The sequence below is a fragment of the Mandrillus leucophaeus genome, unplaced genomic scaffold (assembly GCF_000951045.1).
Source record: "Mandrillus leucophaeus isolate KB7577 unplaced genomic scaffold, Mleu.le_1.0 Scaffold252, whole genome shotgun sequence".
NCBI classification, from domain to species: Eukaryota; Metazoa; Chordata; class Mammalia; order Primates; family Cercopithecidae; genus Mandrillus; species Mandrillus leucophaeus.
In genome coordinates, this window is record NW_012102610.1 from 1,989,695 (window position 1) to 2,016,160 (window position 26,466).

Genomic DNA, 26,466 nt, shown 5'->3' on the forward strand with positions numbered 1-26,466 from the left:
GTGCTGAGAGCCAGGGGCCTTGCCCCTCCTGGCTGGAGCCCAGCACACTGCAGGGCATTACCGGGGGTGTCTGGTTGTGAGGGTGTGGGCAGTTACCAGAGGCCAAGTGGTAGCCTCTGATGAGAATGCCATACTCTGCCCTGTCCTCTGAGGCCCCAGTGCACCCACTGCCTCTCAGCCCTGTCAAAACCCTTCTGTGAACACTTAATGTCAGGTATTCCAGGACCACACCAAGCCCATTCCTGCCCCAGGACTCTGCAGCGGCTGATCCTTCTGCCTGTGACACCCTTCCTCCAGTTCCTCAGCTCTGGCTCAGCAACATAAAGGCACCCTGGATGGCCCCCTCTCCACAATGTCCCACGTCAGCCCCTCTCACATCCCCCTGGCTCACATCCCACCGGCCACTCGGAGTACTTCGGGATGACTTGCTTGCTCTCCCCCTCCCCTCCTGAATGTCAGCTCCGGAAACACAGAACCCCCATCTGCTGTATTCAGGAACATCTAGAGGAGGTCTGCCTCTCGGGAGACACCCAGCAAGCATTTTCTGAGTGAATGAATGAATGAGTGAATGAATAAATTCACCCTTGCTCAGGAGTCTAGATAGCCATTCTTTCATGGTGGGTTCTTGTAGAAGAGGCCCTGACTTAGTCCACACAAGATCAAGGCTGAAGCATCCCGGAGACTCTCTGGGGCAGGGACACAGGTGGTGATGCTCCAGAACATGGAGGAAGGACCCAGGAGCCGAGTCACACCTGGCTGAACATCCTCTGTGCCCTTGACCACCTCCATCTGAGCTTCCTGGGCCCCAGCAAGGCCCTGCCCAGGTGGCCAGCTGCCAAAGAAGCCCTATGAACCTCCCATCCCAGACAGGAGCTCCCTGAGACACGAGGAGCAGCTCTGGCCTCTCCTGACTTGTGTTGGTGTCCAGCATGCAGGAGCTGGTGTCCAGGAGGCTGGACTGGCCTGAACCAAGGTTCCACACTGCCCTGCAACAGCCCCGGGATGTGTGTGCAAAGACACCAGCTCTGAGATATTCTGTTCCCACCCCTGGTGGGGTAGAGGTTTTCCAGTCGGGCAAATGGAAATATACCCCGGTTATCTCTACGCTTCTGCAGTTCCCAGCCGAGGATGCAGAGGGGCCTCTTGCCCTGAGCAGAGTGGGTGGGGGGCATGATAAGCCAACTGGCATAGGGAGTAAAGTTGGGTCTCCCCAGCTAGTCTCAAGGGGCAACTCTCAGCTCGGATTCCGTAGATATGCAGTGGACTTTCCAGAAAGTAGCAAGCTCCCTATCACCAGGGTATTCAAGCTGGATTTAGATCTGCACCCTCCAAAACGGGAGCCACGAACCATATGAGTGCTTGAACTGTGGCTAGTCCGAATTGAGATGTGCTGTAAGTGTAAAACAAATGCCAGACTTCAAAGACTTATTATAGAAAAATTAAAAAGTATTTGTATATTGATTACATATTGAAATGGTATGTAATCAATATCAGACAGATATTTGGGATATCTTAGATGAAATAAAATATCTTATTAAATGTAATGTCACCTCCTTTCACTTTTTTGATGTAGCAACTAGCAAATGTCATATGACCCATGTGGTTGGTATTATATTTCTACCGGATGGTGCTGGTTGAAATCCTTGCTGCTCAAAGTGCGGTTCCTGGACCAGCACCATCCACATCACCTGGAAACTTGTTGGAAATGCAGAATCTCAGGCCCCGCCCCAGACCCACACATGGAATCGGGAGCTGCATTTCCACATACTCCCCAGGTGAATTTTGAGAAGCTCTGAAGAGCCTGAGGCTGGGGGTCTCAGAGGGGAGCCCAGATAGGGGGTGGGAGCACATGGCCCGAAGCCTAGCCCATATCAGGTGAAATATTAAGTCACTGATGCCTTTCCCTTAGTTATACCCTCAGCCCATGGTGTCCTTTAAACCTAACCCTCACCAGGAAGTGCATACGGACTTTAAGGAGAAGAGGGCAACTTTGCAAAGGATTCAGCTCTGTGGCTTAGCAATGAATGCTATCAGGGAATACACCAGGAGCTGGTCCCCCGTGACTTTTTAAAGCCTGGGAAATGATCTCAGAAAACAACTGAAAAATACATCTGTGTGTTTTAAAAACAAACAAACAAAACTTAACCGACCCCTTCCCCACTCCATCACCAAATTCCTCCTTCTTTTTCTCTCTGAAAACTTGGCCAACAAGCATTAAATGGCACTAAATATAGAAATGGTGAGCAAGTAAATCACTCAGAGGTGCCACATGTTGCCCAGGGCCTGTTTTACGGTTGAGTTGTAAACCATTGAGAGCGTGGAGCTGTAATTAAAATGCTGACAGCTTCCCAACTGCCAAGCATCCAGGAGGGAGCAGCGCTGGGAACCAGCAAGCAGGGGTTTAGGGAGGGTGATGCCCTTCCTAAGGCTGATCAGCCCAATGTCCGTGGGTTTCCAAGACACAGGCAAACCCTTCTCTCACATGGAAGCAGGGCCCTGCACTCCCCGTTCTCTAACACACCTCTCTGTGACCTCCTCTCCTCCCTGAGAGCCACACTGGCCTCTTCGCCTCTGGGCTCTGACCTTGTAATTCCCTCTGACTCAAATGCAATTCCCCAGATGGCTCATTTCCTCACTTCCTGTACAGAACTTACCTTCTCCAGGAGGCCTCTCCTGATTGCCTAAAATAAAATGCCCCTGATCCTGACATCTGTGCCCTTTCATCCTGCTCTGTTTGTTCATCATAGCATTTACAACTCTGACAATAGATTCCATATATATATTCTATTATTTGTTTGTTGTCTCCCTTCCCCTAGAATGTCAGCTCCATAAAGTCAAGTACCATGTCTAATCCCAGAGCCTGAAACAGTACCAGACAAATAAATAGGTGCTTAATAAATATTTGTTGAATGAATGAATGAATGCATGGATTTCCATCCCTTTCTTTCAGCTGGTCTAGTGACCTCACTGGGAAAATGTCCAACTTTCCAGCAGTGAGCTCAGCTTTTTACTCATCCATTCACCCAACCATCCTTCCAAATAGCTATTCATCCACCCATTCATCCATCCATCCATCCACCCATTCAGCCATCCATCTATCCAACTACCCAAACATCCATCCAACCATCTGCTAAGATCTATCCATTTAACCATCCATCCATCTATTCATTCATATTCCATTCATTCAACCAGCCCTCCCATTACTATCTGTCTAGCAAATATCCATCCATCCATCCATCCATCCATCCATCCATCCATCCATCCATCCGTATATCCATCCATTCATCCTACCACTCAGCCATGCACCCATCCAAACCAATCCCCAAATGGTTAGAGCTCCTATCCTGTGGTCCCATAGTCCCCTACACACTCTTCTACCAAATCCAGTTCATGTTGTCATATTTACATGCAGTAATTCACTCTTATTCCTCTGTCATTAGAATGTAATCCCCCTCAAATTCAGAAATGGTATATTATTTATCTCAGACCTCACTGCCTAAAACAGAGCTGGCATATAGGGATTTGGGTCTCTGGCTTAGAAATGAACACAATCAGGGAATACACCAGGGGCTGGCCCCCTCTAACTTTTTAAAGGCTGGGAAATAATCTCAGGCATCGGTGAATGGTTGCTGAATGAATATGTTTTTCCTTTTCCCTTATTTACTTGTTCAGCATTTCCAACTAGACTGAGCTTCCTGATGGCAGGAACCAGTTTTTAGTCATCTGTTGGTCTCCAAAATCTTGCACCTAAGGCAAAGAAGACACTCTATAAATTCTTAATGAATGAGTAAGTGGATGAATACACAAAAGGGAGGAAGTAGAGCAAGAGTGCAGCCCCTGGAGCTGGACTGCCTGAGTTCATATCCTGGCTCTTTGCTTATCAACTGTATGACCTTGGGCGAGTTGCTGAACCTCTCTGTGCCTCAGTTTCCTCATTTGTAAAAGGGAGACAATGCCAGGCTGACCTCACGGAGTTCTTATGAGAATTTTAGGAATTCATGCATATGAAGTAATTAGAACAGTGCCTGGAGTAAGACAAAAGCAGTACAGGTATAAAATATTCATGTGCTGCTGGCCCACTGGAACAAATATCGAAGGCACAGAGGGAAAACGGTGGGAGGGAAACTTCTGTCTGGGCCTGTGCTGTTCCCATAGGAGGCCTTCTACAGCAGGCACTCTAACTTTTCCCAGCCACACTGGGATCACTTGGCCAAGTACCAATATTATGTCAGGTGGCCATGAGTGCTACGCAGAAAAACAAAATGTGGAAGGGAACAGGAAGCAGCGAGACAGACGGGAGGGCAAGTTCAAATATGGTGGTGGTCAGGAAAGGCCTCCTTGAGAGGTGATATTTGAGCAAAGACTTGAGGAGGTGAGAGGGTGGGTGTCTGCAGGGAGAGCGTTCCAGGCAGAGGGAACAGCAAGTGCGAGGGACCGGGGGCAGGGACATACCCAGTGTGTGTGAGGAGCAGCAGGGAGACTGCTGCGGGGTGACAGAGAGAGCGAAGGGGAAGGAGACGGGGGTGAGGGACGGGCCTGTGAGCTACCGAGAAGGCTTCTGCCTCTACTCTGGGTGAGATGGGAGCCATGGTGAGATTGTAAGTGAGGGAGGCAGGGTTTAACCCACATTTGAAAAGCCTGCAGGGGCCCAAGTTAGTAGGCTGGTGTGTTCCTGCAGGGAAGAGACGCTGGTGGATAAGAGCCTGGGGTAAGGGGACTGTTGTGCCACTGCAAGGAAGAGATGCTGGTGGATAGGACCCTGGGGGAGGGAATTGTTTTGCTGCTGCAGGGAAGAGATGCTGGTGGATAGGACCCTGGGGTAAGGGGACTGTTGTGCAATGTCAGGGAAGAGATGCTGGTGAACAGGACTCTGGGGTAGGGGACTGTTGTGTCACTGTAGGGAAGAGATGCTGGTAGCTCGGACAATGAGCTCAGGGGTATAAGTTACTAGGTGACAGATTCTGGACGGATGTTGTAGGTAGAACTGACATGTTGGATGTGGGGTGTGAAAGAAAATAAAGTGTCATGGCCAAGGCAAGGGCCGGTGTTTGGTTTACACAACTGGAAGGATGCAGATGCTATTTACTGAACCAGGGGATGGAGACAAAGGCACCAGCAAGTTTGTGGGAGAAAGATCAGGAGTTAGGTTGGGATAGATGTGTGCTCAGGGGCCAATTGACATCCAGGAGCAGGGAGGCAGGGCGGGCAGCTGGATGCACGGGGCTTGTGTTTGGGAGGCAGGTCTGGGCTGGAGACCGGACTTTATGGACAACTTTCAATGTTCTGGAATGTGGTACTTGGGTACGTGTGGCATGGGGCTGAAAGCACAAGGGCAGAGGCCCCCTCTGGAGGTGGCTGCTCACCAGGACTGAAAGACCTAGGTGGATATCACCTATTTTGGATAAAGGAGAACCAGCATGACCTTGCTATGGCTTGGTGTCCTGTGGCCCTCCCTGCTCAGTGCAGCAAAAAATCTCAATAGCGACCTGGACCGCTCCTTCTCTTGAGTCCGCTAGCATACTCTACAGCCAGCGCATGGACGAAACAGAGTTTTAGAGCTAGAACAGTCCTTAGGAATAAAACGTAAGAATTAAAACTTGACTGTGGCTTTAAAATCACTACTACTGCTGATACTAACAACGATATTCATAACAGCAATGACTGCTTTCCAAGCACTCATCGTGACTAAGAACATAGGACGAGGCACTCCAGGGGCATTATCTCATGTAACCTGCACAACAGCTCTGACAAGTACTAAATCCTCCCTGCCTTTTTCTCAATGAGGAAACTGAGGCTTGAGAAGGGTGACTGCCCAAGGGCACACAGCAAACAAGTGGCACAGTCAGGGCTCTGATCGGAGCTCTTTCCACATCCAGGTCATTCACATCTCCCTGCATGGTCTGGCCAGGAGCTCCTGACCTGCCTCCCGTCCAAAACTCTCAGCCCAGCAGAGAACCCCTCCGGGGGACTGAGCAGTACCCAACCAGAGCCTCGGCTGCCTCACCTACAAAACAGGCACAATAACACTGCTCACCTAGAGGACAGCTGTGAGACTTGGCCAAGAAAAGATTTAAAAAAAAAAAAAAAAGGTCTTGCAAATCATAAAGTGCTTTACCAATGTCATGTGGGAATCTTTTTTTTTTTTTTTTTCCTGAGATGGAGTCTCACTCTGTCTTCCAGGCTGGAGTGGTGCATTCTCAGCTCACTGAAACCTCTGCCTCCTGGGTTCAAGTGATTCTTCCACCTCAGCCTCCCAAGTAGATGGGGTTACAGATGCCCACCACCTCGTCCAGCTGACTTTTGTATTTTTAGTAGAGATGGGTTTCTCCATGTTGGCCAGGCTGGTCTCAAACTCCTGAATTCAGGTGACCCACTGCCCTTGGCCTCCCAAAGTGCTGGGAGTATAGGTGGGAGCCACCGTGCCTGGCCTTGTTGGAATCTTTATTATTTCAAAAGACTACCAATCCATCCAAGTCCAAAAATACACACACACCCACATACACACACAATTGAGAGCTAATAAGAGGCTGCACCAAGGATGAACAGAGCTTGGATTGCAGAGGTGGGATGGCTGGAGGGAACCCTGGCTCAGATGCTTTTTACCTGGGCAACCTCAAGCGCACCACTGAACTGCTCTGCGCCTCAGTTTTCTTCATCTGCTAAATAGGAATGGCAATAGGCCCCTCCCTGTGAGATCACTTACAAAGAGCACTTGGGATGGGACCAGCACATGGAAGGGCAGGCCTTGTGAAGGGCACACAGTGCCTTGCAGTGAGCAGCTGAGTGCTGGCCTCACTGCCCATGCCCAGCTGTCAGGGAATCTGTCCCCTTCCCGCCACGGCCTAGGGAGGCCCTGAGACTCTGCGTCCAGCTCTCCTGCCCAGGAGCCTGGGATGCTGCTCACGTTCACTGCCCGGACCTCCGCTGCCCATCCGAGAAATGGAGTTACCAAGGGTCCCCAAAGATGTCCGGTCAATCGAATGGAGTAATCCCGGGAGAGCACCTAGAACCTCACCCGGGACAGAGCGAGAGCAAGTGCTTGCCACTGTGAGCAGCCATGACAGTGTCTCAATGCACACTGAAAGGAGGTAATTTAAGGAAGTGCCTTTGTCAGGCAAGGAGTCCTTCCTAGGGACACAGTTGCACTGGATTTCTCTTCAAAAGACACAAGTGTTGAGGATTAGGAAAAGTGACAGCTGCCAGGTCCTGGTTCCAGACCCTCCAGAACACCTCGTTTCTCCTTCCCTCTAGGATCACTGCTGCCCCTCTCCTCACCCACCTTCCTCCCATCACTTGGCTCCCCTCCCTCCCTCTTCCTGGCAGATTTGATAACACCCAGGAGTCCCAGTCTCCTTCCCGAGGACAAAGGCGGCAATTGTCCCCGGTGGGTGCCTTTTGACTTGGTCTCACCGCGGTGTAACTGAGCCCGTGACTCTACCTCACTGAGGGGGCTCTCAGGGCCTCGCCATGCTGCCCCCTCCCTACCTCAGGTGGGTTTCAAATGAGTTCCCAGCTGCAGGGCCAGCAGCCACACTGGGAATTCCTTCCAAGATAAATCAGATGGCCAGCATCTGAGACCCCCTTGGGCTGGCGGGAGGCCAGGGAGGTGACAGGATGAGCTTCCACCGCAGCTGAGATCTTTTCAGGCCCCTTAGTAGTGGTACCAACATCTCAGCCCTTACTCCGTGCCCGCCACTCTAAGACAGTAATGTCCAATAGACCTTCCTGCCACCACGGAATGGTCTAGTAGGAAGCCACGAGCCACAGGTGGCTACCAAGCACTTGAAACATGGACTGTGAAACAGAATTTTTAATCTTATTTATTTGTAATTCATTTAAATGTAAGTAGCCCTATGTGGCTTGTGATCATATTGGACGGGGCAGCTCTAAGCAGTTTAAATTCTTTTAATCATGTAATCTTCATAATACTCTGTGGTGCTATTAAGTGACCTGGAGAGACTGAGGCACAGAGAGGCAGAGTAACATGGCCAAGGCCACACAGCTAGCAAGCAGCAAAGCCAGGAGTGGACTCCAGAGCCCACCTGACAGCACAGGGAGCACCCACCTCCCGCCTGCCCCCTGTGCACGCCTGGGAATGAGAAGGCAGGGACAGACGCACCCAGTCTAGTGCCTCTGGTGCTCTGGTGGCTGTTTGTGACATGGCCTAGGATGTGTGCCACTTTATGTCACCAAGAGTATGCCCGGCCCAGGCTGGGCTCTGAGAGACACTGAGGTGAGTCTCACGACTGCCTGGAAGGATTGGGGGAGAAGAGAAGTCTCCCCTACTGATGTTCATCAGGCTGAACAAGTCCAGAAACTCTGCTAAAACAGGGGACGCCCTGGTCCCAGCGCTAGGCATGGGTCTCTGGCTGCCCATCTCCTTGTCCAGTCTCATCCTGAACCCCCATGACAGACTGGGGCCCCTCCCCTGCCAAGATGGCACACAGAATCCCCTCTTCTCACTCATAAGCGGGTTCCTCCCTGGCCCTGATGTGTTCTCTCCCAGGAAGAAGGTGGTGGCTCAGGGACTGCCCCCAAGGCCACAGTGACCAGAGTAGGAGAGGATGCACGTGTGCGTGCCTGGATAACCCAAAACCCAAATGACCACATAGCGGGGCCTTCTGGGGGCTGAGGACTGTAGTCTCCAAGTTCCTCAAATCAGAGGATCTGTGAATCTTAGGGTAACATCTTGGAATCACAGGATTTCAGGATCAGGAGACTGTGGGGATAAAAACATCTGAGTCCAAGACTCCTGGGTGTGGTAGCGTAGTTTGAAGTTAAGACCTGGATCTGGAGCTAGGCTGCTTGGGTTTACATCCCAGCGCTGCACCTGCCAGCTGTGTGGCATTAAGCAACTTTCTTAACCTCTCTGTGCTTCCGTTTTCTTATTCGTAAAATAGAGAGAACAGAGAATGCTAATCTCATAAGACCACTGTGGGGATTAAATTAGTACACATATTTCAAGTGCTGGTATTAGAATCATGTCCATATTCTCCAGGCAATTGAAAACTTTCCCTCCACCTGTACCACCTGCTCTAACAGGGACCTCATCCCGCTTCCTGATAGTAAGTTCCTTCTCACTTGAGCTGCCTTTTCCCCATATTCTTCCATTCTGTGGGTCCTGGTCCTGCCTGCCACCCTCCCAACCACACCACCCCCAGTCCTCAGGGACTGCAGGATGGTGACACCTTCCTGAGGCTGCTCCAATCACAGCTGAGCCACCTGACTCCTCCCAGGCCTGGGTGTTCAGCGCCTCCTCAGGGCCTGCCCCTGCTGCCCACATCCATCCAGGTTGGGGGTGGGGTGGTCTTACTAGCCCAGAGCAAAGTGGGATGCCAGGGACCAGGCTGCATGAAGCTGGGGCCACAGACGTTTCCAGTCTCTGTGGGAAGGGCTGCTCCTGCCCCTACCCATGCATCCTCTCTTATCTCATCCCCTTCCTGCCTGGGTACTGTCCACTGCTATCACAGTGGCATCACTGACAGGACCTGGCTGGGCCCTGCCCTTGCTGTGTCATTGGAGAAAACTGGCCAAACCTCAGGCCTCGTGGGCACCCTCCGCCCCAGCCTGGGCTGGTCCCCCTCCAACCCGTCCTTGGTAGCTTCCTCTCTGGTCTCGTCTGGGCTTCTTCCTCTGGGCCCACACACCCTGGCCTGGTCATCCCACTAAGCTTTTCTCAAGCCCACCACGGACCTCCTGGCCCCTACCTCAGCCTCTCATCCAGCTCAGCTCCCCGGCCCTGGCCGGCTCCAGGAAGCAGAAGGGAGGTCTGAGCTGGGAGCCAGGCCCTAGGTGCAGCTCTTGCTTCTCCATTCCCTTGGTGTGTGGCCTTGGCAGGGCCCCTCCAGGTCAGGGTCTCAGTCTCTCATTGATCAAATGCCCACAGAAGAGAGAATCTCCAGCTCTAAAACAATCCTACAGCTTTCCTTGGCACTGTGCCGAGGCCACTGTCCTTGACAGTGGAGGCTAGGGAGGGTTCCTGGATTTAGCACATAAATAGGCTGAAAAATGAACCCCGACCTACACATACACCTCATAGAAAAGTTAATTCAAAGCAATCACAGAACCTTTCAGACATTACACTAACTGAAATAAACCAGACGGAAAAGGACAAAAACTATATGATGCCTCTTATGTGGGGCGCCTAGAGCAGTCAGATTCAAAGAGACAGAAAGTGGAAAGGTGGGTGCCAGGGGCTGGGGTGGGACGCGGGGACATGGGAGGTGGTTGTTTAACAGGGACAGAGTCTTCGTTTGAGAAGATGGTAAAGTTCTGGAGATGGAAGGTGAGGATGGCAGCGCAACAGTGTGAGTGTGTTTAATGCCACTGGGGTACACACCTAAGAATGCCTAACATGGCAAGTTTCATGCTAAGTATATTTTGCCACAATTGAAAATAAATAAAAATGTAACTCCAACTTAAAAAAGAAATAAATTTTCATTGATTTTTTTAAATTAATGAATTTTTTAAAAAACAGGTCACAGAGTTGAATGTGAAACATAAAACTTTTAGGAAAAAAAAAAATGGGAAAACCTTTGGGATCTAGGGCTGAGCAACGAGTTTTTAGATAATACCAAAGGTACAGTCCATTCAAGGAAAAATAGATACATTGGACCTTACCAATTAAAATTTATCAAAGTTAAACACTTTTGTTCTGTGACAGACCCTATGAAGATGATAAAAAGACAAGCTACTGACTGGGAAAATATATTTGCCAATCGCATGTCTGACCAAATACTAGCTGCTAGAATCTATAAAGAAATATCCAAACTCACCAGTTAAAAAAGTAAACTACCTACCTAGAAAATAGGCAAAAAGACATTAACAGATGCTATACTGAAGAGGCTATCCAGATGGCAAATAAGCACATTAAAAGATATTCAACACCATTAGCCATTCAGGAAATGCCAGTCAAAACCACAATGAGGTATAACATACATCTATCGGAATGGCAAAAAAATTTTAAAAACAGTGATGTCACCAAATGCTGGTGAGGATGTGGAGAAACTGTACCGCTCACACATTGCTAGTGGGAATATAAAATGGCACAACCACTCTCCCACAAAATAGAAAACAGTTTGGCACTTTCTTATAAAGTTAAACATACAGCCACCATACATTTGTGCTCTTGGACATTTATTCTAGAGAAATAGAACCTTACATTCACACACACAAAAAAACCCTGTACATACATGTTCACAGCAGCTTTATTTGTAATAGTCAAAACCTGCAAACAACCCAGATATCCTTCAACAGGTGAATGGCAAAACAAACTGTGGAGCCTTTGTGCCCTGGAATACTATTCAGCAAGGTAAAGGAACCAGCTACTGACACACAACACTTGAAGGAGGCTTGAGGGAATTGTGCTGAATTAAAAGAAGCTTGTCTGGAAAGGTTATACTGTCAGATCCACCTATGTAACATTGTTAAAATAAAAAAAGTATAAAAGTGGAGAGGAAATTCGTGATTGCTGGGGATTCGGAAGGGGAAGGGAAGTAGAAGTGGCTACACAAGAGCAACCTGGGGACCATTGTGTGCTCTGCATCTTGACTGTTCCAGCATTAGCATCCTAGTAGTGACGTCGTCCTATAGTTTTGCAAGCTGTCATCATTGGGGGAAACTGGGCAAAGGGTACACAAGATCTCTTCATATTCTTCAATTGCATGTGAATCTACAATTATCTCAATATCAGCTCAATTCAAAAATACAAATTCAGTTAAGTCTGAATTTGAGGTAAATGGTGAATCATTTTTTAATATGTCTTGTGCAATAGTTGGGACGTACTTTCGTTTATATCAAATTCAACTCTAAGTGGGAGTCCTGTATTATACCTTGCAACCCTGCTCCTGGAAATCCCCCCAAGAAAGAGCAAGCACTTGCCAAATCATTTGTTCACTCAACCAATATTTCTTGAGCACTTATTATGTGCCAGGCACTGTTCTAAGTTTAGAGGTGAACTTAGGCCATCACTACCCTATGGTGCTGACACTGCAGTGGGAGGCAACAAGTAATAAAGACACAAAGAGCTGTGCAAATGAGATCATTCTGTGCGGTGGTTTCACATGCAAGTAAAGCAGGGTGATGGAGGAGATGAGACAGACAGCGGAGGAGGGAAGTTAGGGAGGACTTCCCTGGTAAGGTGACATCTGAGCGGGGAATTGAAGGAATACAAGGAGCTAGTTCTGCAAAGATTCAAGGGAAGAGCTCTCCAGACAGCAGAAGTGGCCTGTGCAAAGGCCCTTAGGTGGGAACAAGCTTGGTTGACTGCAGGAGTGTGTTGTTGGAGGGTGGTGTGTGTGGGAGAGAAGTTGGAGACAAGGTTGGGGTACAATGGTCCCAAGAACCCCATGTCATTCCCCAGCCCACATGTCAGACCTGGAGACCCTCCTGGGAGCAAAGAAAAGAAGCCCCTGCCATGGAAGAAACCAAGGCCCTGAAGGGCTGAGATGTGCCCAAGACCATTCCTGCTCCAAGTCCCCTGAGTCCTGGCTGCAAGCCTTTCCATTTGCAAGGGCGAGAACCCACAACTGTGCCCAGGGGCGGGGCAGGAATGGAGGGCACGGCAGACTGAGGATGCCTCCTCCCAGCCTGGCCTGGCCAGTCAGCTTCGGGCTGGGTGGGGCCTGGCTCCTCAGGCCCTTGACATGCCACCATTGGCCACTCTATCTGGTCAAATATGCAAGTGGCCCTCGGGACAGCAGAGAGGAGCATAGCTAAGCAGGCCTTATCTGGGCTCCGCCCCAGCTGCCAGGGGCTGGTCCCTGGTGTCCCCTGACTCACAGGCCTGCCTGCGGCCAGGGCAGGGGTGGGAATCCAGCTCCCAGGAGCACCCGGACCAGACGGGGCAGGGCAGGAAGGGACAAGACCGACACCCCTCCGTGTGCAAGAGGCTGGGCAGGGACTGGGAGGTGACTTTTCACTTCGGTGGAATTCCATCCCCCTGAGCTCACCTCCCTTGGAGCAAGCGGCGCATTCCAGCAGGGGCCAGCCCCGTCCCAGCTGGGCCCCCATCCCCAGGGCTGCCTCTCCTGGGCTCAGTCACCACACTCTCATGAAGGGGTTGCTGAGGGCTCCCACCCTCCCCCAGGCCCCCGGAGCTCCCTGGTGCACTTCTCTCTCTGTACAGTGAGGCCTCGAAAGCCTGGCCTGCCAAGTACAATATTGTCATGGAGGCTTGGAGATCCTTGGCCCTTGGCTGGGTTTCGCAGCTGCCCAGGCTTCTCTGCACTCCTGCAGGGGGATGTCTACACGCACTCACAAATGCACCCAGAAGGCCCAGGTTCTCCTGGTTCTCCTCCAACCTCCCTGACTGTCCTTCCCTTCCCATAGCCCTCCTGTCCCAGTACCCATTTGCCCAGGCTGTGGCCCAGGCTCTCTCCTCCTTTTCCCCTTTAACCCTCCCACCGGGCAATCTTACAAAGACCAGGGCTTCCATTACCACCCTGCTCCTCCACCCCAAACACACCTGACACAGCTCCTACCTATTATGCTTCCTAAACAGCCTCCCCAGCCATGCGCCCCGAGGTCCCTGCTGGGTTTAGGCACCAACCTTGGCCACAGCTCCTTCACTCTGTTCTCCACTCTATCCCAGACAGGCCAGAAACCTGCCCAAGCACTGCCCCACCAAAGCCTCTTCTGGGCACCTCTGGCCTGAGACAAAGTCCCACTCCTTGTTCTGGCATTCAAGGCTGTGTGTTAGGATCTAGCCCCCTCTGCAGCCTCATCACTTGTCCTCCCTACCCTCAGCCACGTGGAGCCCCCACAGCATGCTTTGTTAGGACTTCATGCTTTTAAACATGCCTGTGCTGCCTGAACTGCCCTCTTCCTTCCTGATGCCTTGTCAACCTGGAGGACTCCTAAGCCTTCAAAGCCCTGCTAAGAGTTCTCTTCTTCTGCCTAGCACTCTTCAGACTTCAAGAGGAAACAAACCGCTCTTCCTCTGACCTCTTTTCTTCACTTTCTACATCACGTTTCTCCTACAGTGTGTAGCTCTGAATCACAAGTTTTGCTTCTTGGACCTGATTCTCTCACTAGACTGAGCATCTAGTCTTGAGGGCAAAAACTAGGTGTAATTTCCTTGCTGCCCAAAAGGCTGGAAAGAAATTATTCAAAGCCACCAAGATTCCACCATCCAAAGATTTCAACACAATGCTTCTGACTCTTCCCTTCCTCCCAGTTGGGGAGCCTATGATTCCACACATCACACGCTAGGATGTGAACTTCGTATTCTAGGACCCCAACCTGAGCAACCACTGATTTCAATCCAAAGTGCAAAGACCCCGAACTGCCAATAGGGGAAGCTATAATACTAAAATCACCTCGCCAAAAGATATTGGCACCTAACCATTCTGATTCGGCCTGCAGACCACACAACTGACGAGACAATGAGGGAAAGGGGGGGATGCCCCACAGCCTCCTTGAGGTGCTGCCCCTGCCCCATGGCCCACACCCTGCTGGGCTCAGACTCGAACTGGAGACCTGCGAGGGCAGGACGCCCCTGCGGCATTGATTCTTCCTCATCTGCCAGGGGAGTCGAGGGCTCCCCTGCAGCTCTGGGGCAGCCCCTCATCAGGTCTGCAGAAGCCGCCCCCACCCTGGCCTCCCCGCTTCCCCTTCTCTCACACCAGCTGCCAACAAGCCCCAGAGCCTGTGGTCAGGTTGAGTCTTGTTTCCTCACGGCAGGAGCGAGGGAGCGGGTGATAAACACATCTGCGAGCCTTTCCGAGGCGCTCAGCCAGGAGCAGCGGCAGGCTGGCCCCTCTGCTCCCGCCGGTTCCCAAGCCCTGCCATGCGTGGGGCCCACGGCAGCCTGCTGGGAGGGGGCTTCTGGGTGGGGTCCCATGCCTTCGAGTAAATGGCGTGTTGCAAAATCCTGGGGAACCGACTGGCACCGGTCAGAACAAGGAGAGGGTCATAGTCCCAATCGACAGATGTGGAAACTGAGGTCGCAAGAGGGGCTGGAACCCACAGCAGCTGGTGGCTGTCTTTGTTCGTGCCCTTGTCGGGGCCCTTGGGGTGTCTCAAGGCAGCAAGTGAGTGTCTGGCCACTTGGGGCTAGGCCAGAAGACCACCTTGCTGTGCTCTGGCTGAGTGGTGTGTGTGGTCACTGACCTAAGTCCCACAGGTCAGCTGGCACCCTCTCTGAGCCTCCATTTCCACCCCTATATAGCACAAAGGGGCGGGACGGGTGGTGACTCAGGCCTTTCTCTGCACACACCAGGGAGTCTGCAGTCCCACCTCTTGGCTCAGGAAATACATAGTGTCTGTAGAAGTGCTTTTCTAGAAAGCCATCCTCAAGGGTCCTCCCTAACCAGAGAGCACTGGGCAGGCAGGGGGATGTATGGCCCTCCACTGGGCTTTCCTGAGCTGGGAGGGCTGTTCCTGCTCAGAAACATCAGGTCAGGCCTGGCCTGCACTCCACCTAGACCCAGCTCCTGACCCCACTCAAGGTAGCCCTCTGCCTCCCAAGGGTCTATGACTTCTGCCCCTCTCCTGCCCCAGAACCATCAGTGGCTCACCAGCAACTACAAGGCACTCATCCGTTCACTCCATACATATTTGTAGAGTGCGTACTGTGTGCCACGCTCTGGAGTGCTGCTGTGAGACACCCCAGGCCTCTGTCCTCAGTATGCTTACAGTCTAGAGAGGGGAGAAAGCCACAGAACAAGGCAACCTTGGAGAAAAGGCTAAGAAGGAATGGGAAGGGAAGCCTCTCTGGAGAGAGGACATCATGGCTGAAACCTGAAGGACAAGGACATGACAGCCATAAGCAGATCTAGGTGCAGAACACAAGGCTGCTTCGGCCCCATCCTGCAAGGGTTCCCTTGTCAGGGGCTCACAGACTGGTCAGTGTGGTCCCGAACTGGCCCCCTGCCCCTACCTCTGGGCCTGCGTCCATTCCTCCCCAGCTCACCAGATCTTGGCTGCTTCCACCTCCTTTCCCTGCCTAGCCAAACCTCACTCATTTCTTGGGGCCTGTCTCCTCCAGGAAGCCCACTGAGATTGGTCTTACAGCCTCTGACAGTTCCCAGTGTCTGTGTCGCCCATGGGCTCATGGCAGCACGACAGAGCAACAGCCACAAGCCTCACACCCAGTGGAGCTGTGTGGCTCACAGAACACACTCCCGCGGGATCCACCCTGACCCTGACTTGCTGCGGGTCACGTGCTATTCTCTCCTTTAATTCTCACCATGGCCCAGTCAGGGAGCTGTGGGTGAGGAAACCGAGGCTGGGAGAGGGAAGCCATGTGTCCTCCTCCTGTCTGCCTTGAGGAAGTGAGGGCTTCAAGGCAGGAGAGAGCCTGGGACCTGGGACCTGCAGGGTGATCTGACCACAAAATCAGGGAGGAGGGAGCAGCTGGGACCCCTGCAGGGATGTGCCACCCTGGGCAGGAGCTCCCAGCCATGGGACTAGACAGGCAGGGCCTCGTAATTTCCCCCAGGACATTGTCCTGGGGTAGACCAGGTGAGCAATTCCCCTGTGTGACTCACCAAGGCCACCTGGGAGGCTCTGACACACAGGATGTGGCCAGAAGCCTGAGAAGAGGGAGGAAGGGAAGGAGGGAGAGAAAAAAGCAGGGAGGGAGGCAGGAAGGGAGCAAGGGAGCAAGGGAGAAAGGCTAATTTGGCTCCTCCCGAGGATAAGAGTCCACATCTGTCCCTCTTTCCACCTTGCTGAGTAACATCCAATTCATCTTAAGGGAGACTCAGTTATCCAACCTCTCTAATAGCTGACAAGCTTTGTGCCACACACAAATCCTAACCAGCCACAAGCTGATGCCAACGCCAAGCAGAGTGAGGCTGAGGGCAGAGCCCTGTGGCTCCTCACCAGACACCCAGCACCAGACGTTACGAACAAGTCATTTCGCAGTATCTCCGCGAGCGCCGCCCAGCTGCCCTCCCTGGCTGCCTACCTTTCGGCCTGCCTCGTTATTGTGCAAGTTCATGAGAGTCCGGGCATTCTGCTTGATCTCCCGGGCATCCACAAAGACCTTGGCGAAGCCGATGCCGTAGCGGATGTCGGCGGAGCAGCCACCCCACTTCCAGCCCTCGTCCCGGTGGTACTGGCCTTGCTTCTCTTTGTCGCAGCCACAGTCGCTTAGGTTGCCCTGGGTACAGGCAGCTGTGATGGCATGGGCCACACCGGCAGCAATGATGGCGTAGGTGAACGCAGCCTCCCGGCTCCCTGCGAGGAGGAGAGGAGACAAGTTGGGGTCAGGTCCCAGGCACTTGAGAGGAGCCTGGGCTTGACTAAGGAGTGAGGCTGAGCTCAATGCAATGGCTCTCCAAAGCTCGACTGTGTACCCGTTCCTAACTTGCAACAAAGCTCCCTCTTAGGGTGATGAGCTGAGCAACTGCCATTACGCACACATCCATTCAACCCCAGAACCTGGGGAGTCAACTGGGCAATAAAGGAAGAATGTATGTGGGCTGGCTGCCCAGGATCTGGAAAGCCAGATGGGGGGGGACCCCTCTAGCCCATCAGTTCCCACTCCCCACTCCCAAGCACCCTTGACCTAACCATGTAACCTGCACACGTGCATAAAGCTCACAGCATCGTAAAGCAGCATTTCCCCAACACCCACGGAGGGCACTGGTTCTGGGGCCAGAAGGCCTGAGTTTAAATCCCAGGAACATCAATCCCTGGCTCTGTGACTATTGGTCAAGGACTACCCTTCCCTGCGCCTCAGTCTCTCTGGCTGTAAAATGGAGACATATCATTGGTAACTTTCTCATGGCAATGAGGGAGAACAAGAGTTTGTCCATGGAAAGCTCTTGGCCCCATGTTTCGTTTATGGAACCTGCCTGCACCCTACCTCTTGTTTTCGTGGCAACTATTACTCCTTCTGTGTGTCACCTGCTATTTCAGATGTCCATCCCTTCCCTTCTTCTGTGTCCCCCTCACTGGACTGTGAGTATCTCCAGGGGAGGGGCAGGGTCCTGAGCAGCTGGGGTGCAGGAGACAGCGTGGGACGGGCAGTCACTCAGAGCTGGTGTGAATATGGTGCTGCCACCTAGCCTCTTAGCCTCTCTGGACCTCAGTCTCCTCACCTGCAAAATGGGTTCAAGGGCTATGTCTACTTTACAGGGTGAAGACTGACCAAAGCAACCTACGGGAAGCCCTGTGTGTGGGATAAGTCCTGAGGAGCACTGGGCAAGTTCGCTCTCATGTAGCCTGGGTGGGTTTCAGGAAAGGCACCTGGAAGAAGAGGCCCCGGAGCCCGGAGCAGGCAAAGGGGGGCCAGAGAAGGTGTTTCAGAATGCCAGGATGGAGATGGCTTAAGCAGTGAGTGAGGAGGTGGATGATTTGCTCCAAGTTGCTTCTAGCCTCAGGTCACTCTGTCCCATGCTCAGGGAGGTCCTTTCCCCACCCAAATTCCCATTCGCCTTGGAACCTCCCTCTCCAGGAGGGAGACAGACACAAACAACTTGTCCGCTGCCCCATCGCTGCCCTCCCACCCCGCAGAAAGTAGGCCTGTCCACCTGCTGAACTGGACGGCTTCCCCATGCCAGGGCTGGCTTTGCCGTGGCGTGCCATGCCAGCCCACCCATGGCGTCCCTGCTAACTGAGTCCCATTTCACAATGTCCTGAAGGTCACAACAGAGAGGCAAAAAACAATGTTCTGAAGGTCACAACGGAGAGGCAAAAAAAAAAACAAAAAAAAAAACACAGAGGCTCATCCAGTGTCTGTCTGCCCAGTCAAATTTCAGGTTTACAAGATGACAAGGACCATGTCTGTCACTCCCACTGTCTCCAACACCCTCCAAAATGTGTGAGGGGTGAGACAGACCTGAGTCCCAATTTCAACCCCGCCAAAAGCTGTGTGACCTCGGGCAAGTCACTTAACCTCTCTGAGCCTCCATTTCCTCATCTATTATTAGCAACTACCCTGTAGGAAGAGGTAGACATCACCTGGCACCTAGCAGGTACTTAAACAAACAGTAGTGAGCATTATAATTATAATAATTGATGAAATTATAGGTGCCACTGGGTGGTACAGAGAAGAACTTGCCCTGCCTCTGTTTTATCCATGGCCTTTATTGCTCCCTGCCATTTTAGACTTAGCTGCTGATTTTCTGTTCCCCGTACCAGCCCTACCACCATAATCAACTCTTGTCAAACTGCACTTCTAAAACGAGATGGCATTCAGTTGTTATCAATTAAAACTTATCAATAAATAATTTATCAAAACCATTCAAACTGGATGGCTTGCTGAGCTGAGAACAGGGTTTGATGGTAGAAAGAAAGCAGAAAAAGCTTCTGGAATCTTAAAATAAATCTCAGATTCCATCCATGTCTGCCTCCTTTACTCATCCCAGGTAAGGTGGGGAAACCGAGGCTTGGGGAGATGAGGTGACTTGCCCAGGAAGAGTTAGGATGCAAACCTGGAGGTCACCTGCTGTGCCTAACCACCCCAGGGAACTCCCTTGGACCCTGGTCACCCTCACTGCTCCGAGAACCGCCCTTTTCTCATCTGTCTGGGGAAGCCCCTTCATTCAGGTGGGTAATTTCCCGAATGCCATCTCATTTCTCTTAGGAGATACCTGCAAGGGTGGTCTGTTCTACTGCTGTGGAAATGGGATGAGATCATATGCCCAATGGCATATAGTCCATAAAAAGCTGAGCAAAGACATACAAAATGTTTCTTATTCACCAGGCTCTATTCTAAGCACTGAATATAGATCCACAATATATGGCAACAACGCATGAGGTGGGGGCTGCTATTATCTGCATTTTACAGATGCAGAAACTGAGGCCCATGTGATACAACCTGTAAGGATTCAAACTTGGACAGCTGGCCCCAGAGTTTGACCCACTCCCATGCCTCAAGGTCTTGAGAACCATTCCAGTCCTACTGACTCCAGGCCTACATTCTTGCCCAGATCATCCACGTGGAGCCTGTGAGGGAACCCTGGCCTTGGCCACCATGGCCTGTGTGCCCTCCAGGATCAGATCCTCCATCCCGGCAGTGGGGACAGCCTGCTGTGAAAGGCCTGCCTCTCCGTCCTGCCCAGGAGCAGAGGAAGAACCTCCCTCAAATCCTGCCCTCCCCTCCACCTCCTTGACCAAGCCATCTATTCCTTCATTCATCAGATATTTCTTGAGCATCTACTATGTGCCAGGCACTGTTCTAGGACATGAGGAAAGTCAGATGAGGAGTTTAGACATGGCTTTGCCTTCGTAGAAGGACAGGCAGCAGCATAATGCCACTCCGTGGCAGTTGAGGACTTTGAAGGAGGTGACACAGGGCAGTGATAAGAGTGGGGGACATCGGAGGTGGTGACTTGAGCGGAGAGGTCAGGGGGCTCTCTAGGGGCAGAGAAGGCATCAGACCAAGTGGTAGCCTGAGTGATGGCACTGACGTGGTGTGGTCAGCTAGTGGCAGGAGCCGGTGAGCCAGGTTGGCACCGGAGGACGTGAGGCTGAGGGCAGGTACGGATTCTGCCAGCCCTTCCTCTCCCCAGAATCAGAGAAAAGATTCCTAGAGCCACAGAAACAAAGCCAGGGGGCTCCTACTGGAATGATAGCTTCAAGGAGGATGGGAGACTTGCTCAAGGTCACCAGTGACTCAGCAAGACCAGAAGATCCCCCGGGCTCCCTCACCTCCCCCATGCCCTCCTTACCTTTCAATCCACCCACATCTCCCAAGTAAAGTTTTCATCCAGAAGCCCAGAGACCTTCCCTCCTGGGATATCCCAGGTGACTTCAGCTCAGAACTCAGGTAAGATGGAACCTGTCAGTCCCTCCTGTGTACTTCTCATTCACTGGGGGAACCCCAAGCAAGGACTCTGCCTCTCTGAGTCTCAGCTTCCCCATCTGTGAAGTGGGAACCCTTAGGAGGACATCGCCAAGTCCTGAAAATTAAATGAGACCTCTGTGGAATGAAGCCTCTGTGGAGCTCCCAGAAGGTGCTTGATAAAGAACGATACGTATTATCACTGAGATGAAAATGGGGAGCCCAGCTGACGCCCTCTGTGGTTCCAGCTCCATAATGATCCCGGCGGGTACAGAGGAAATAAACTGATGTCCAAGCCTGCCCAAAAGATTCCATTCCACCGCCCTGTGCAGCCACTGTAAATGGTTTGCACCGGAATATTATCTGGGTGTATTTACGGTATCTTACTGGAAACCACAAAGTGCATTGTATTTTTTTTTTCTTTTGCTATTTAAAGCCAATGGGTCAGAGAGCAAGCAATCTGCAGTGACACAAGCTGAAATATATGATTTGGAAAATATACAGATGGAAAAAGGTTGCACTTGCCAGCCCCATGGCATGGCAGTTCATAGCCCCTCTGGGCTCAGAATGCCACATGGGGCTGTCTCATCAAGAGGAACCAGGGAGCCTCACAATGAATAACTGGAAGATTTGGGGGTGCAGGGAGCTGTGTCTGGGCTGAGCTTGGTAAGGTAACAGGCCCACAGCTAGGGAAACTGGGGAGGGGTGTGTGCAAGCCCCAGCCTCTGTCTTTCTCCATCCAAGGGTCTCTCTCCCTACTGAGCAAGGCCAGAGCACGCTGCTGACCGCTTGCCAACGGTCAGCATCTGCTCCTTCCTGGCTTCACGGCTTTGCACATGCTGTTCCCTCAGCCTGCAATTGTCTTCCTTGTTCCATCTGCCTGCTAAGGGGCAGGGAATGTAGCGTAGGAGGTTTTAAAGCAGAGCCCTGGAGGTGGATAAATCTGGGTTTATGTCCTGGCTCCCTTTTCCTGGCAGTGGGACCTTGAGTGAGTTAACTCACCTCTCAAGGCCTCAGTTTCCTCATTTGTAAAGTGGGAATAACAAAATATCTACCTCCCAGGGTTGTTGGGAGGATTAAATAACCAAATGCACACGACAAGCTCAGCCTGCACTTGGTAAGGGACCAATAAACAATAGCTCTTACTAGATGCATTATTGGTTAGCACCATATCCATCAAGCCACGGCTCCAAAGTTCCCTACTCTGAGGTGCCTCCCAAATGTCCCTTCCCTCCACTTGTGGCCCAGCACCCTGTCCATCCTTATTTTGGATTGAATTGAATGATCAGTCTCTCGCCGCTAGGCTGTGGGGGCCTGGATTATTTATCTGTGAAGCCTCAACAGTTGAATGAATGAATGTGCATGTGAAAGCAAGTGTGTGTGTGTGTGTGTGTGTGTGTGTCTGCATGTTGCATGCGCACGCACGCCTGCCTGCCTGCCTGTCTACCATATGAAAGCTGGGAAGAGAACATTATAACAAAAGACTCATCTCAGAGAATAGTGTCAGGAGAGCTAAAACCCAGGATGAACTGAGGCTTGCAAAAAAAAAATGCAAACGAGACAAAAAGTCCTTTGTTAGCTGCATTCTAAGCAAGAATAAGGAAAGAATAGGTCTTTTGCTTGGGCAAGATGGCGCATTGTTAAGAAATGGCAGAGAGAAAATGGAGCTGGCCCGCCCCTTGCTTCTGTCTCTCTCACTGGAAAGGTCTTCAAATCCATCCTTCTAAGCATTCACCAGCTCACCAGACATGTGTTGCACTCTCACAGCCCTAGATGAGTAAAATGATGGAGTCCTTTTTGCAAGATGTGGGGACTCCTAGTCGTAGGGATCCCCAGACATGGGACCCTCAGCCCAGGCCATCACCTTGGGGAGAGGAGAGAGCTGCTCAAGTGACTGCCCAAGAGAAGTGGCGACAAATTCTACAGAAGCAGAAGCCCAGAAATGCATCAGAGTTTCCCAGATTGTAGACAGAGGAGGGTGGACTCCAGGGGTTGACTCCTAGGTCATTGTGCCCATCCCTGGAAAAATTCCGGCAGGGGGGTACCAAACAGGAGGCCGTGAGCATGTGGAAAAGAATGCATCCATCCCCAGCAGCACACGGCGGGAAATCACCATTTCTTTGCCGATGATAATGCCGGAGACATAGCAACTTTCTGTGTGTGCAAGGAATTTGATTATCTTCCTACATCCTGTCTCTCCTCTGATTAAATACCTCTGACAACTTCCCTCCCAAGCAAACCCCCTGAGGCTGATCCCAAAACCCTGCAGGATGCCTGGTCCCACCTCTTCCCCCAGCCTCTTTACCCTCCCTACCCTACGCCCTGCAGTCCCTCATGCCAAGCCACTCTGGATCCCAGGGCTCCTGTTTGGGTCACCCAGCCAAGCCCTTCCTGCTGCCACTCCCCTTCCCCTCCTGGGTTGTGGATGGCCCCTACTTCAGGTGACCCGTACAGGCAGCTTCTGTGCTCATCTCCCAGTGCCTATTTCTCTTCCACTAGATCCTCAGAGCACTTTTCAGCCTTGTCTTCCTAGTGTGTCCCCGCCGGACAGCAAGTGCCCTGGACAGAGCCTGCACCCCAGCATTTACTGCAGAGATTCTAGTAAATATCTGTAGGATGAAGACGTGAATAAATGAGTGGACATACAAGTGGAGGAGTCTTATCCCATGAATGTTTCACTTGCATAAATTGAACGAAATGTACCAGAAAAAAATAAAATATTATATACTTATATTGTGGATATATACACTTCATTCTATACACTGCATATATATATACACACACATATATATACACACATTGCCATATATACATTTTACATGTATGTGCATGCTTTCCTGTACTTGTATGGAAACACAGGTAGTCTGAATTTTATGCATGATTGAAGGGATTTTCAATGGTAATGTGGATTAGAATGGATTTCACTGCCCATGGCAATGTCAGAAGTGAGGATGTGCCTCTTCTGTACCCTTGGGGAAAGATATGGAAATTGGTGATAGGTGGATATACTTTTTGGTAGATTCCAAGTTGATGTATAAACCACATTCTGAGTATGGTCAATCTGTGAGGGTCTCCAGGGTGATATTCCCCAGTGTGTGTGCCCCTGAAGAGCAGCTCCACTAGACAGTCAGTGAGTCCAAGGATGGAAATGAGTGGACCCTCCAGATTGAGTCAGCTCAAGCTGCTGTCTTGTCCGCAGGACGTTTCAGCACCTTTAATATGCTGGCAGGCATCCTGACTCTCCAGGAGCAGGCAGTATAACATGCTGAGTTCCCCCATTTTAAAAGGACACCCATGGGAATGTCCTTTTCTCCCCCAGGGCAGCTGGCAGTAGGCAGTGGGTGGAGCCTGGGAACTGGTGATCTGCTGAGCAGACCCTGGGCATAGCTCCTCTTGAATCATGCCATAACGGTCTTTCCTAGGCACTAGACCTAGTCAACATTTTTATCCCATTTTAAGCCAATGCAGAGATGGGCAGGAGAGCTAACAGAATGGTTGATCAAATTGACATTAAAAAGATCTTGATGAGTGAGACTGCCCAGCTAGGATGGATCTCAAAGAAAATGTGCAGAAATGAACATGCAGTTTTGTATTTGGGGTGAGAAATGAACAGCAGTCACTCACACGACAGAGAAAATGGAGCACCTACTGTGCATGAGGCGCTCCCAGACCCGGCATTCAGAAGATAAACAAAGCAAGGCCTGTCTTCAAGGGCTCAGAGCAACTGGGGCCACACAAGGTAGAAAGGAGCTGGCCTGCCTGGGGGCTATGCACTTCTTCACGTGTTCCATGAGGACCTACTGTGTGCCAGGCCCCAGGACAGATGCTGGAGGTATGGGGAGAAGAGGATCAGCAGATCTGGGCCCCATGGAGCCTCATGATGGCAGAGAAGACTAATGTCAGATGGGTTCTTACAAAAGTAAACAAAGTCACTTCCAAAAGTGGTGAGTGCTTTAAAGACAACCGTGCAGGGTGCCCTGTCGGGGAAGGGTGGAGGATGCTGTCTTGGGCAGGATGGTCCAGGAAGACCTCCTGGAGAAGGTGGCCTTTGAGTGGAGACCTGCATATGCAGGAGAGGACAGGTTGCCCACCTTCACTCAGTGGCTTCTCCCAAGTACCCTCTGTGCCATCTTCTGCTGCAGAGAAGAGTTGGGGCAAGGGGCTGCTCTGGTACTCGTGGTGTCCCTAGATCCACTGAGCACCCCAACGGGGACTGTATCCTCCATGTCCCAGGCACTGGATCAGAGGCCCCTGATCCCTCACAGAGCTGCCTTCTGGCCAGAGAGACAGACAATAATAATAACACAGCTACGATGTATGGGCACTTCCTGTGTGCCAGGCACTGTTCTGAGTGCAGTAAGCAACCTCATCCTCCCACCACCTGTGAGAATGGTGCCATTATCACTCCCGTTTGGTCAAGGCCCACTGTTGGTAAATGACCAAGCAGGAAGCGTCAGGGCTGAACCACTACACATCGCTGCACAGATGAGCAAGTTAGAGAATACATCCTGGAGTAACAAAGTGACATAAAGAAAAATGCTACACAGTGATAGTGGGCAAGGACAGGCGGTGTACACTGGAGAGGGGGTAATGAAGCTTCTCCGAGGCCTGACAGGTGAGCAGAGGATAGAAAGACAGAGGGAGTGAGTCAAGCTGGCAAAGAGCATCCAAGCAGAGGGAACAGTGAGGGAAAGGCCCTGAGGTGGGAGGGACTTTGGCATAGGTCCATAAAGGAGCAGGGAATGGGTGTGCATTTTATTCTCAGAACAACAGGAAACTGCGGGAGGGTTTTACACGGCAGGATGCCACACTCAGAGCAACACGGAGAAGATGTCATGCTGGATGGCTGCATAGGTTGCAGGATGAAAGGGAGGAGGTGGGGTGCATTTGGAGGTTGATGTCATTGTTCAGGCAGCAAGTATCTGAAGATGGCGGTTTGAATCGGGAGGTGGTGGTGAAGGTGGTGAAAACTGGACAGATTGGGGTATACAGTTTGGAGGTAGAGTCAAAACGGTCAGCTTAGACTGGTAATCACCAAGAAAATCTAGAGCGTGGGTCCCGGGTTCCTCGAGCTTGTGTGCATATGACACGGCACACAGGCCTCCTGGAAGCGGGGAGGGGATGTTACCAACGGATAACAATGTGCCAGGCTCTTACACCCCGTATCATGTAATGCCACTACCACCCAGTAAGGTGGGTGCTTGGCTCCCCCATTCTGCAGACTGTCAGAAAGGTGAAGTACTCACTTAAAGTCATCTGCAAGGTAAGGGTGGGGCTGGGATGCAAACCTGGCCATGTGACTCTGATTTCAGTACTCACTTGGCAGCCCCACACCTGCAACAAGACAAGGGGTTCTCAAATACATAGCAGACTTGAGAATCTCACCTGTGGCAGGATCGCACAAACAGAAGAATCCCTCCAGCGAGGGGGGACTCACGACCGATTTCAGCTCTGCCACGAAACAGCCACATGATCTTGGACACCCTCTGCCTGGCTCATAGCCTGTCTCCCAGGAACAAGATGGAGGTGGACACACTTTCTTTCGGGGTGCCAAGGACCCAATGAAGTGACGGATGAGAAAGGGCAGTCTTGGCTCCTGGTCCACACTGATCCTCAGTGAAAAGACACAAGATAGAGTGAAGCCCCCCACAGCCCACTCATCCTGAGGAACCCACTCATCCTGAGGAACCCACTCACCCCGAGGCATTGCCTGGTCTAACCCTGGTTTC

The 26,466-nt window shown here is 51.5% G+C and overlaps 1 protein-coding gene across 1 annotated transcript in view; it reads right to left on the reverse strand.

The window, feature by feature from the left end:
• Nucleotides 1–26,466, reverse strand: part of WNT7A (wingless-type MMTV integration site family, member 7A) — a 58,718-nt gene that overhangs the window by 18,291 nt on the left and 13,961 nt on the right. The window contains exon 3 of the mRNA XM_011983621.1: nucleotides 16,913–17,184. Within this exon, the coding sequence (XP_011839011.1) occupies nucleotides 16,913–17,184 (272 nt within the window). The remainder of the gene's footprint in view (nucleotides 1–16,912; nucleotides 17,185–26,466) is intronic.